The sequence below is a fragment of the Budorcas taxicolor genome, chromosome 2 (assembly GCF_023091745.1).
Source record: "Budorcas taxicolor isolate Tak-1 chromosome 2, Takin1.1, whole genome shotgun sequence".
Taxonomy (NCBI): Eukaryota; Metazoa; Chordata; class Mammalia; order Artiodactyla; family Bovidae; genus Budorcas; species Budorcas taxicolor.
Window position 1 is genome coordinate 64,890,071 of NC_068911.1, and position 12,509 is coordinate 64,902,579.

The 12,509-nt window shown below is 34.3% G+C and overlaps 1 protein-coding gene across 2 annotated transcripts in view; it reads right to left on the reverse strand.

The window, feature by feature from the left end:
* Window positions 1-894: 894 nt before the first annotated feature.
* Window positions 895-12,509, reverse strand: part of MTX2 (metaxin 2) — a 77,829-nt gene continuing 66,214 nt past the window's right edge. For both annotated transcript variants that reach the window (XM_052662871.1, XM_052662880.1), the window contains exons 6-10: window positions 11,632-11,724; window positions 11,111-11,149; window positions 10,627-10,752; window positions 9,523-9,599; window positions 895-1,186 (exon numbers count right to left, since the gene is read on the reverse strand). In XM_052662871.1, the coding sequence (XP_052518831.1) occupies window positions 1,012-1,186; window positions 9,523-9,599; window positions 10,627-10,752; window positions 11,111-11,149; window positions 11,632-11,724 (510 nt within the window). In that variant the 3' untranslated portion in view covers window positions 895-1,011. The remainder of the gene's footprint in view (window positions 1,187-9,522; window positions 9,600-10,626; window positions 10,753-11,110; window positions 11,150-11,631; window positions 11,725-12,509) is intronic.

Below are 12,509 nucleotides of genomic sequence, written 5' to 3' on the forward strand. Positions count from 1 at the left end.
AATTATTTTTACATCTGATTCTTATAGCATCCCTGGTTTTCCATAAAATATTCAAAAAACTGAAAGACAGCACATAATCCTAGTGTCTAGGTATAAATAAATACTTCTGTGAAAACTATCCTCAGAAAATAAAAGTGTAAACAAAGTGTTAGTCTCTCAGTTGTGTCCAATTCTTTCCAACCAGATGGACTGTAGCCACCAAGCCCCTCTGTTCATGGAATTCTCCAGACAAGAATACTGAAGTGGGTTGCCACTTCCCACTGCAGGGGATCTTCCCGACCCAGAGATCAAATCTGGGTCTCCCGCACTGCAGGCAGACTCTTTACCATCTAAGCCTACAGGGAAGCCTCAACTTCCCCACAAAAGGAATAAAACAGCAATATTCTATCCCAAAAGAAGTTTTAAAAAAGTTAAGTTCTTAAAACTATCTTTTTATCAAATGTAAATTATAGCAGCTCTGATGAAATGTTTTTAAGTTCAATAAAGTTGAGATAAGAAAAATGCTCTTAAATCTGTTCCAGGTTTTAAATGCTTTGTAATTATTTGCATTTTCTAAGTACACTGTTAAGAACGTATTTCCCATGACCAGGTTTATCATGTATCTAGTAATCTTGGGAATATGGAACACAAATTACTGCCTTAGAGAAAACACTGCCTATTACATGTATAAAGCTCAAAGAGCAGCTTTCAGAAAGATGGGAAGTATTAATAAATACACCAGCCATTTAGTTGTTTGAGCTTTATTTTTATATGAATACATGTGCCAAAAAACCAAAAATTTCAAAGATATGGGGTACAACATACCAAATGAAATCATTTAAAATTATTTTAACGTATACACAAGTAACAGTATAAAGTACATGTATATGATACATTATATAATTTGTTCTGAGGTTTTGAAAAGCAGTATTTTGAGCTTTGAATTCTGATACTATTATCTATTACATCATTCAAGTAACACATATTTCAAAAGTTTAAATTTTTTAATAATAACTAAATTAACACATAATTCTAAGACAATCTGATAGATGAGCTGCCTTTGCCAAAATAGTGTTGTTCAATTCTTCTGCAGAAAGCAAGGAGGTTGCTGTAGTTTTTCACCTTCTCAGAAAGTTCATCATTGGTCATTTGTGTAGTAAGAATGGTATACAGATGGCCAAATACCAGTGCATCTAGTTCAGTAGGCCTAAGGCAAAAGCAGAAACGAGAGCAACATGAACAGCGTTTAACTTACAAGGTAGACTACACACAATTAAAAAAAAAAAAACACTTTATTATTCTATTTAAAAGAAAAAACTAACTTAAGACATAAATCCTACCCCAATCTGATAGAATTTATTCTATTTTACTGGAGTTTCTGTTAAAAAATATGAAAACTTTTGAACCATGATTTGCTAGTTATATGACTTGCTTTCTTAAATAGCGTGTGTGCGTGCGTGTGTTAGTCGCTCAGTTGTGTCCAGCTCTTTGCGATCCCATGGACTGTAGCCCACCAGACTCCTCTGTCCATGAAATTCTCCAGGCAAGAACACTGCAGTGGGTTGCCATTCCCTTCTCCAGGAGATCTTCCCAACCCAGTGACTGAACCCAGGTCTCCCATATTGTGGGAAGATTCTTTACGGTCTGAGCCACCAGGGAAGCCCAAAGTCACTCAGTCGTGTTCAGCTCTTTACAACTCCATAGACTACACAATCCATGGAATTCTCTAGGCCAGAATACTGGAGTGGGTAGCCTTTTCCTTCTCCAGGGGATCTTCCCAACCGAGGGATCAAATCCAGGTCTCCCACACTGCAGGAGGTTCTTTACCAGCTGAGCCACAAGGGAAACCCATGAATAATGGAGTGGGTAGCCTATCCCTTCTCCAGTGGATCTTCCTGACCCAGGAATCAAACTGGGGTCTCCCGCCTTACAGGCAGATTCTTTACCAACCGAGCTATCAGGGAAGCCCTTCTTAAATAGTAGTATCATTTAAATGTGTTAAAATAATATTAGTGTAAATAATCACGTTCATTTTATTAAGTTATTCACTAAATATACAACAGGTCTCCAATGAGCCAGTAACTGTGCCAGATGCTAAAGATATAAAAGTAAGAAAGCAAGTTTACTTACCCTTTTTAAAGTAAACTTAGCTTTCTGAAGGATATACAAGAATGGCTTCAAGAAAAATTTTTCTAGAGTTTTTTTTTCCCCTTTAATTAAATATCACTAACAAAAAGATGAAATTTATCTACCTTGCTACCAATGGTCTATATATGGGATATCACGAATTTACATTATATTAAAATAATTACAATAGACCTGTGAACAACACTGGCTGGAATTGTTGTTAAGGTCCACTTATATGCCAAGTTTTTTTTCAATAAACAGATACTACATTACTACACAATCCATGGTTGATTGAATCTGTTTGTGGATGCGGAGCCACAGACACAAAGGTCTGACTCTAAAGTTATACATGGATTTTCAACTGTAGCTGAGGGTCAGCACCCTGAACCCTCTCATTATACTGCATTAGCACAATATTGGGCTTCCCTGGTGACTCAGATGGTAAAGAATCCACCTGCAATGGGGAAGACATGGGTACAATCCCTGGATCAGGAAGATTTCCTGGAGGAGGGCGTGGCAACCCACTCCAGTATTCTTGCCTGGAGAATCCCCATGGACAGAGGAGCCTGGAGGGCTACAGTCCATGGGGTTGCCCAGAGTCGAACACAGCTGAGTGACTAAGCACAGCACAATATTACTAAAAGGAGAAAATACATCATTATATGCTGTCAATCCTACAGTGGTGGTCCTAAGTTATAGAGAAAACATCTTAATCCACCTGAAATGTAAAAATATGTTGCAGTAACCTGGTTTGGCAAAATAGACCTTTTCAGTTCAGTTCAGTCGCTGAGTCATGTCCGACTCTTTGAGACCTAATGGACTGCAGCACACTGGCCCTCCCTGTCCATCACCAACTCCTAGAGTTTACTCAAACTCATGTCCATTGAGTTGGTGATCCCAACTCTGTCATCACCTTCTACCTTTTCGATCTTTCCCAGCATTAGGGTCATTTCGAATGAGTCAATTCTTCACATCAGGTGGCCAAAGTATTGGAGTTTCAACTTCAGCATCAGTCTTCCCAGTGAATATTCAGGACTGATCTCCTTTAGGATGGATTAGTTGGATCTCCTTGCAGTCCAAGGGACTCTCAAGAGTCTTCTCCAACACCACAGTTCAAAAGCATCAATTCTTCAGTGCTCAGCTTTCTTTCTAGTCCAACTCTCACATCCATACATGACCACAGGAAAAACCATAGCTTTGACTAGACAAGACCTTTGCTGGCAAAGTAACATCTCTGCTTTTTAATATGCTGTCTAGGTTGGTCATAACTTTTCTTCCAAGGAGCAAGCATCTTTTAATTTCATGGCTGCAGTCACCATCTGCAGTGATTTTGGAGTCCAAAAAAATAAAGTCTGTCACTGTCTCCACTGTTTTCCCATCTATTTACCATAAAGTGATGGGACCAGGTGCCATGATCTTTGTTTTCTGAATGTTGAGTTTTAAGCCAACTTCTTCACTCTCCTCTTTCACTTTCATCAAGAGGCTCTTTAGTTCTTCTTTGCTTTCTGCCATAAGGGTGGTGTCATCTGCATATCTGAGGTTATTGATATTTCTCCCGGCAATGCGGTTCTGTCAAATCCTAATTCTGCCACTAACTTATTAGCTATGTAGCCTTGATCGCCACTCATGAATGACCTCTTGTGGTTGCATGGCCTTATATGTCTTCATGTCACTAATTCTTAAATATTTATCTCCAGCCTGAGTCTCTCCCCTGAAGTCCAGAATAATACATCCAAATGTCTCCACATGAATGTTCAATAAGGATCTCAAATCAGCTTGTCTCCTCATCTTCTCAAAATAAAAGTCTATATGCACCTATATGCACCACCTGTTCAAGCCAAAAATGTGAGTTCCGCTTGAGTCTTCTCTTATCCTCTCACATCTATTAGAAAGCCAGGTGAGACATAACCACCAAAATACGTCCTAAATACCACCACTTATCTGTTATTACCTCCTCATCTGAGCCACCATCATCTCACCAAGACCACTGTACTACCTTCCTACTGTATCTCCCTGCTTCTACTTAACTGCTCTGCTTTTTAAAAAATATTACAAGCTCATACCACGCCAAGCATAAAACATTCCAATGAATTTCCACTCTACTTACACTAACATGCAAACTCCTTACCCAAAGCATACAAGTCTCAGATGTATACCTCTTCAGCCGTACCTCCTACCATTTTCAACACACAACCATAAATGGCTTTGCTTCTTCCATCTGAACATAAACTAGCCAATCTTAGGGCCTTGACCCAACTATTCCTGCTACCTGGAACACTCTTCCCTTGATTTCACATTGCTGGCTCCTCCTTGTCTTTCAGAATACAGCTTAAATGTCACATCTGAAAGTCTCCCCTGACCATGCCAACTAAAGTGGGCATATAGTTACTTACTGTGATGTGATCCTATTTTAATTCTCTATATGGCACTTAAAACTTTCTCATATTTATTTTTAATCATCTGTCTCCTTCCACCAGGTCACTGTCTACTTGTTTCCTGTTATGTCCCCATTATCTAGAACAACCCTGGCCCAAAGTAAGTTCTCAATAAGTATGTGTTTAAATGAATCAATAAAAAGGTGAAGTACTTTTCATACCACATTATAACTATTTACTTAATGTTTCCCTCTTATACTCTAAAGTTCTCTAATGGTAACAAACCATATATCTTTATACCCCCAGTTCTTAGCAAGGAATCTAAGGAACTGAATGGTTATATGTTGAATCAATAATGCAACAAAAAAGAAAGCATCCTAAGCTGTATAGGATATTTAATTTTTCAACAGTAGTTATTCACGTTCTTCCAAAGCCTTCCCTCTTTTGACACATTCATGAACTATTAATCAAAGTCAAATGTGCAACTTATGGTCATGTTTAAGAAGGTAGTCAACAGGATAGTTTAAAAAAAAAATCACAAGTGTCCTGGGACTTAATAGCACTATGATCCTAGCATCACAGATTAAGAATTAATAACAAATGAACACCTGGAAAAAAACCAAAGATGCAGAAGGTAGATAAATGTAGAGCTGAGGCACTCTATGAGAAGTAATACGAACATCAATCCTTCCAGATCCCTAAACGTATTTCTTAAAATGTGTATCTTATCAATTTAGGATTTATTTTTCTAATCTTTACTTAGGATTAACTACCCTCTGTTTCTTGTACTAGAGCCTAAAAGAGGTGAATATATTCTGTGATGCAACTTCTAGTAGCAGGGCATCTTTTATCAATAAACGAAGGCTCTGAATGAGCTTGGGTATGAAGGCATGTTTAAAGCAGAGTTGTGTAGTAGTACCCCTGAAGTGGTCAAAATGTTATCTGCTGCAAATGTAATCTATATAACTCAAAAGGTGCTGAATTATATACAGGTAACAAGCATATAAAAATTGATCTGATGTTTCCTAAAGACAGCAACTTCATGACCAATTACTTTTAGAACATCTAACAGGAAGTAGGATACACTATACTAAATCAAAACACACAGATAACTTCCAATGCATATTTTTTGCAATCCTTCCACAACTGCTTACATTAGCTGACTCTGACATATAAGTTATCAATTCCCACAATACTCTTTTTAAAAAGTACACTGTGTATGTGCTGTTACTCTTCTCTATTGTTGCTATTTCTTCTCTATTGTTGCTATTTCTCTTTCCTTTTATGACTGTATAATTGAAATACTGATATTGTTAAAAAATAAATAAAGAGTACACTGTGGTAGTAGGACACAACTATATACCACTGTTAAAACTCACAAAACTGTATACACATAAAAGCGCCAATTTTACTTTTTGTAAATTATACCACAAACTTGACATTTTTAAAAAAAAGCAATATACTCAGAAAAATGTTTGCAACTCCTATAAGAGACCCAGTATCTCTACTGAATCATGTAATCAAGCCAAGATTTCATGTACCTCCAGCTTTAATTACCTTTTCTATATAATAGGGAGAGAAAACCACCCTTCTGCCCACTAAGTAGTTTGTGGATTATAATTTGGATATAAATAGCAACTCCCCTCCTAAGATCTTTAACATCTTTCATAATGTTGCCTTCTCATCTTGCATTATCATTCTTTCTACTTTTCTGTTGGTTATCCACTATTCTTTTTTTTCCAGTTTTACTGAAAAATAATTAACATACATCACTGTGTAAGTTTAAAGTTTACAGCATGATAGCTTGATTTACATATATTATAAAATTGCTATCAATAGGTTCAGCTAACATCCATCAGTTACCTACTAGTCTTTCATTTGCATATAAAAACAATACCATAAAACATGAATGTTTTCCTAACCTTTCCCATTAAAAATTTTTGCACTCATCCTTTTCATTTTTTTCAATTGTTATGGTTCCACATTTCTTTCTTTCTGATACCTTTCATAGCCTAGTTTCAAAAACATTAATTTTGTCTGAGTGTTCTCTAATTTTTCTTTCCAAAAACATTAATTTTCTGAGTATTCCCTTATTTTTCTTTCCTGTTATACTATTAATTTGTCATTTCTTCATACTAACAGAAATAATTTACATATCCTTTCTTTATATCAATCACTGATCTTTAGGACTATCACTCAAATTTGTAAATCAAGCTTCTTGCCATTAACTTCGCTATATTTTGCCTTTGGGTATTTTGCCTGTGGGTATTTTTGAGCAATTTCTCCTTAATTTTCTTAACTAGTGATTTCTTAATTTAAAAAAGCTCAATGAAATCCTACTCCCCCCTGAAATTTTTCTTAAGGTTCCCAAGTATAATTTTTGCATTTCCAATCTGTATGTGAAGGTATAATTTTCAAATTTTACCATTTACTTAATGGTTAACATCAGTATTTTTTTCTTTCTCAAACCTAACTCTTTTTCAATTTATCATTCAATTTAATCTAGTTTTAACCAACATCTACTGAGCTTCCTCTAACAGATTTTATTTGGAAACACTTAGACCTGCAAGGAGCTCATAAATGCTTTAGAGTAGTATAATTCTTACTATCCTGATTACATTTCTAAGAACTACTTTTTTTCTACTTCTTCCTCTTTATTAAAAAGTAACAGGAAAATATCACTTTAAGAAAACGTTTAGGTTTTTATTTCAAATCCACTCACCAGGTGAAAGGGAACAAATGACTCAGTCTTTGTATAGGTGTCTTAACAAGTATCACATCAGCAAGGTTATGTGTACACAACAGATAGCACAGATTTTGACTTTCATTTTAGAAATATGAATTTCCCTGGTGGCTCGGATGGTAAAGAATCTGCCTGCAATGCAGGAGACCTGGGTTCGATCTCTGGGTTGGGAAGATCCCCTGCAGGAGGGCAAGGCAACCCATTCCAGTTTTCTTGCCTAGAGAATCGCCATGGACAAAGGGGCCTGCCGGGCTACAGTCCATGGGGTCCAAAGAGTCGGACACACCAACACTATGCATCATGAAGGATAAAAAGGCCAACAATCATTAGTATCTACTTTGTATTATTTCTAATTTGTTTTCAAGTTCACTTTCCTTTTTCCTTTCCACCACTGAGCTTCTTTGTCTCCTTTTTCCCAATTACTATTCTTGCTGCAGGGCTTCCCTGGTAGGTCCACGGTAAAGAATCCGTCTGCAATGCATGAGACGCAGGTTCAGTTCCTGGGTCAGGAAGATCCCCTGGAGAAGGAAATGGCAACCCAGTCCAGTATTCTTGCCTGGAGAATCCCATGAACCAGAGGAGCCTTGATGGGCTACAGTCCATGGGGTCGCAAGAGTCAGATACAACCTAGCACTAAACAGCAACAACAAATTCTCGCAAGAGCTCCCTCAACCCTCTTTCTCTTTCTTCTCAGGAGTGACTGAGTTTCTTTCATGAGGCCTCTCAACATGTCTAGTAAGTAAGCTAGAAGAAAAGCTGATTCTAAGTTTAGAGGGTAAGCAGAGGATTCACAGGGAAATAAATTTTAATATTATTAAACAATTGCATAAAATTAAATTAAACCTATTCTATACTTCAAAAACAAAAATGTTTAAGTCTCATATAAGATAAAATTATTTCAAAAACCTACATCTTAATACCAGTTAAACAGTTTCTCAGTTACAAACCTTATTTTTACACCTATTCTAAACTTTGAATTTTCAATTACAAGTTTAAAAATAATTACACACAAGTAACGCTCAAAATTCTCCAAGCCAGGATTCAACATTACGTGAACTGTGAACTTCCAGATGTTCAAGCTGGATTAATTAAATATACCCTTTTTGAGCTTTTCAGCTCCTATGAATTCCTATATCAGAAAGAAAAGGAACTACACAACAGAAACATTTTGATACATTTCTTTTGTATTAGAGACTAAACAACTAGCATCAGTATAGCAAACATCACTAAAAGTAAGAACATATAGCTATAGAAGCTTCACCTACCAGGATTTCATGGTTTGAACTCTATGACATTTTCTGCTTCAAAGATCAACAGACTCCAATTTTATTTGAATATCAACTGTATAGCACATACATTAATATAACTTACATATATCCAAGCTATCATCATTGTCATTTTTGCTACAAATATTAATATCTCTACCAAAAGATGTTTGATATAGCTACAGATGAATGCCTATGAAGATATAATAAATAATAGCAAATAAATCTTTTTAAAAATTATCAATCTAAAAGTCAAGGGATTTTTATTAAAGCTAAAAAAAGATTCGATTCCAAGCAAACCACTGAGGCTAAAATGCTTATTTAAACCCATCTTAAACTAGATCACAGGATACGTGAGTCTGATATAGTAAAATAGTAACTTCAAAAAAAGAAAAGGAAAAATTCATTCTTTGCCTACATTAGATATTATTTTCCAAATTACAAAAAATTCTATCTTAATGAAACATGAAATACTCAATTCACATATATACATACATATTTCGAATCTATATCCTTCACAATCATTTCTATGCTTTACAAATATTTTCATTAAATTTTAAAAAGAAAAGTTTCTAATAGTGCTTGTCCATCCAACATCTTTACTGTTTAGTTTTATTCACTTTTCTAGTCCTCAGGGAATTAGCCTATACATGCAATGGCTACACTTCATGTTTTAATAGTACTTTGCAAGCTCAGAATTCTAAGATGTCATAGTTCCATATAAAGCACCTTGACGTATTTCTAGTAGAACCTCTATATGATACTATAATGACAGGTTTACACGTCTGCCTTCAGGAGAAAATTCTTAATGGCTAGCACCACATTTTAGAAATCTTAGTCTCCCAGAAGCTAGTGCTGTGCTTGATACTCAAGAAATTAAATGTTTAATGAATGCAAAAATAAATTTTAATGTAACTGTTTTCATAAATACTTCTTGATAAAACAATTCCTCTATGACAAAATGATATTATATACATGATAAAATAACAATATAGAAAAGAAACTAACTAACTAAAAAGAATAAAATCCTTACTGTTTATTGAAGAAATATGGTTGTGTTCCCAGTCTTTGAGAAAGAGCTTGACAGCACTGGTCTACATCTTCTAAGACCTAACACAAGCAACAGACCCCAAAGAAAAACATTTAAATTAGCAAGCAATACAATGTGTCTAAAACTTCATTTGTAACATAGCTTATAATAAATTTAGGTAACCTTTTATAGTATATTTAAATCAGACAAGAGACCACATAGAGAGCATAAGTAATACTTTCTATATAAGAAATATGAAAATTTGAGAACAAATTCCTTTAAATGCAAGTACATTTAAGTTATTCATAAGGATTATGATCAAGAAAGTTTTTATCTCAATACTCTACTCCCTATAAAAGTTTTCCTGAATCCATATAATCAAATGATTTCACATATATTAAAAAATCTGCTTCATAAAGATGACACTACTGATCTACCATGAATAAGCAGCATTTGGATTGTTTTCCACTAGTGGAAACATTTTATTTACTCTGTTCCTTTCAATTACCCAATCCTCCTCATGGCCAGTGGCACAAATCAATGGTTGGCTTGCTAGGACTAGGGGTATCCTGCTTAATGATACTCAAACTCATATTTTTATAATTTTTCTACTTCAGTAATGTAAGACCAAAGAAAAGTAGGAATTTTAAGCACTGCATTTAACAAGGTTTTGTTTTTTTTAAAAGCCCTGATGCTGCAGATCTATATTTACTGGCATAAAAAATGCCCACAATGTATTGTTGAATGGAAAAAATATTAGGTTAGAGAGTAGCAAGTATAATATAATTCCACTTTTTAAAAATGTTATTAAGAGACATCTAGAAGAATGTTCTTCACATAGTTAACAGTGGCAATTTCTAGGTGGCAGGATCTAAGGCAATTTTTATTCCCTTTTTGAAGTTTTCTGTATTACATAATTTGTCTTACAATAAGCATGTGTGATTTTTATAAAACAGTAAACTACTTCATGTCAGAGAAAATAAGAACAAATGTTTTGTTGATTTTTTTTATTATGTTGGGATTTTTTTTAAAGGACTATGAATTTTAAAAATTCTTTTTCTTTATGCATTAAAGTTGAGGGTTTTATCAACTTCAACCAGAACTGACCTGGTCCAGAGTCTTGTTACCCCATCCAATAGCTTTCATCTTACGTTTGACTTCCCACTGTTTCTGATAGGCCAAAATATGATTCAGAGGCCAAGGGTAGGGAGATCCATACCTAGCATGAGTGATCTAAAGCAAAAAGATTATGTTAAAATTGAGATCCTAAAAATAAAGTATTTTCACAAATAGATTTCTAAAGGAAATATATTTTCAGAGAAACAAAAACATAGCATGCAATCTTAAAATTAAAATTTTAAATGATTCCCTTTATAAATATATAAACTTTTATGCACTTTGCAACCAGTTATATCAAACAACACATAGCTTCCTTAAAATGTATGTGCAAGCAAAATTAAAGTTAAGTGAAAAACTATATCACTAATGGTACAAACCACAATGTTTCATTTATGAGCAGGGACTTATGATTCTGAGCAAAAGTGTTTTTTCATTAAATTTTAATTAAGATAAATGCTGCAGAACCACTCACCTCTCCTACAGTAGCATCATCACACCACTGAAGATACAGCTAGGAAAAAAAAAACAGTCACCAAAACTTTACAATAGCAAAGAGAAAATGGATAAAGTAAGTTATTTCTTGCCAGAGTAATTTTTATAAACCAATATCACTGAAGTCACATATGTGAACATTCCCCCCCCCCCTTGGCTAATGTTCTACACAGAATTATTAAGCTTAATGATGGTACCTAAAAAATACTTTTTATTCATAAAATATATCTCTAAATGCCATTAGAGTATTTTACGGATATTATTTAAGAAAACTTCACAAGACCAAAATAAAATGATCACTCCTGTTTACAAAAAGAAAAAACTAGACATGAAAAAACAGGCAACTTATTCAAACATAATGATTAAATAATCTGGGTAACCATACTAGCCCTAGAGTTTACTTGACTATTTTCCTTTATTTCAGTAACTTTAAGCCATAAGAAAGCTAATCTTTTATGAGGGAAAAAGCTTATTTTCAAGGCCTATTATCTTCTGTTATACCTCTGCAGTCAACAGCATATTGTTGACTAATTCCATGTAGGCTTTCATTTCTGCTTTTTGGACTTCATCCAGCCCATCACTAAGAGAATGGCCCTAAAGGGAATTTAAAAAAATTTTAAAGAGCATCATATTAAACATACAAAAACTTTCAGTTATCTTACTACCAAGTAATACAACATCAATGTTTTACTGCAGATGTCCAAAGGATTAGTTTTCAAAATGCCCCTAAAACATAATTATTTTATGTGAAAATTATGAAAAAATAATACTTTATTAAGACTATAAAATATTAGTAAGAAGTATTTACTCGTCATTATAAAAATGTATCATTCAAGAGATAAAATTTATTATTTCACCAAAGAAGAAAACAAGGATGATCAGTAAACTGTGTTTTTTTAAGACACTAAACCTTAGTAATAAAATAAATTCCAAAAGATTGACATGTGTTACTTATAAAGTGGTCAAAGATTTTTTTGAAGTGTCATTAGTAAAGGATAGGGAAAAAGACACTAATTTTTAAATGCTAATACACTACAGTAATGAGTAGACTTATAAAACAGTATAAACTTTAGTTCAATCCAATGATCTGTTGTAAAATTTTTAAAATGTATACCCTATAACACCATAATATCACTCTTAGGAATTTATGCTAAGGAGATAATTTAACAAGTGTACAAAGGTGTACATAAAAGAATATTTATCTTAGTACTCAATAACAGCAAAAAGTTGCCAACAACTTATGTGTCCATCAATACAGAATTAAGTAAAAAAATTCTAATACAAAAGATGCTTTTGAACTGCGGTGTTGGAGAAGACTCTTGAGAGTTCCTTGGACTGGAAGGAGATCCAACCAGTCCATCCTAAAGGAAATCAGTCCT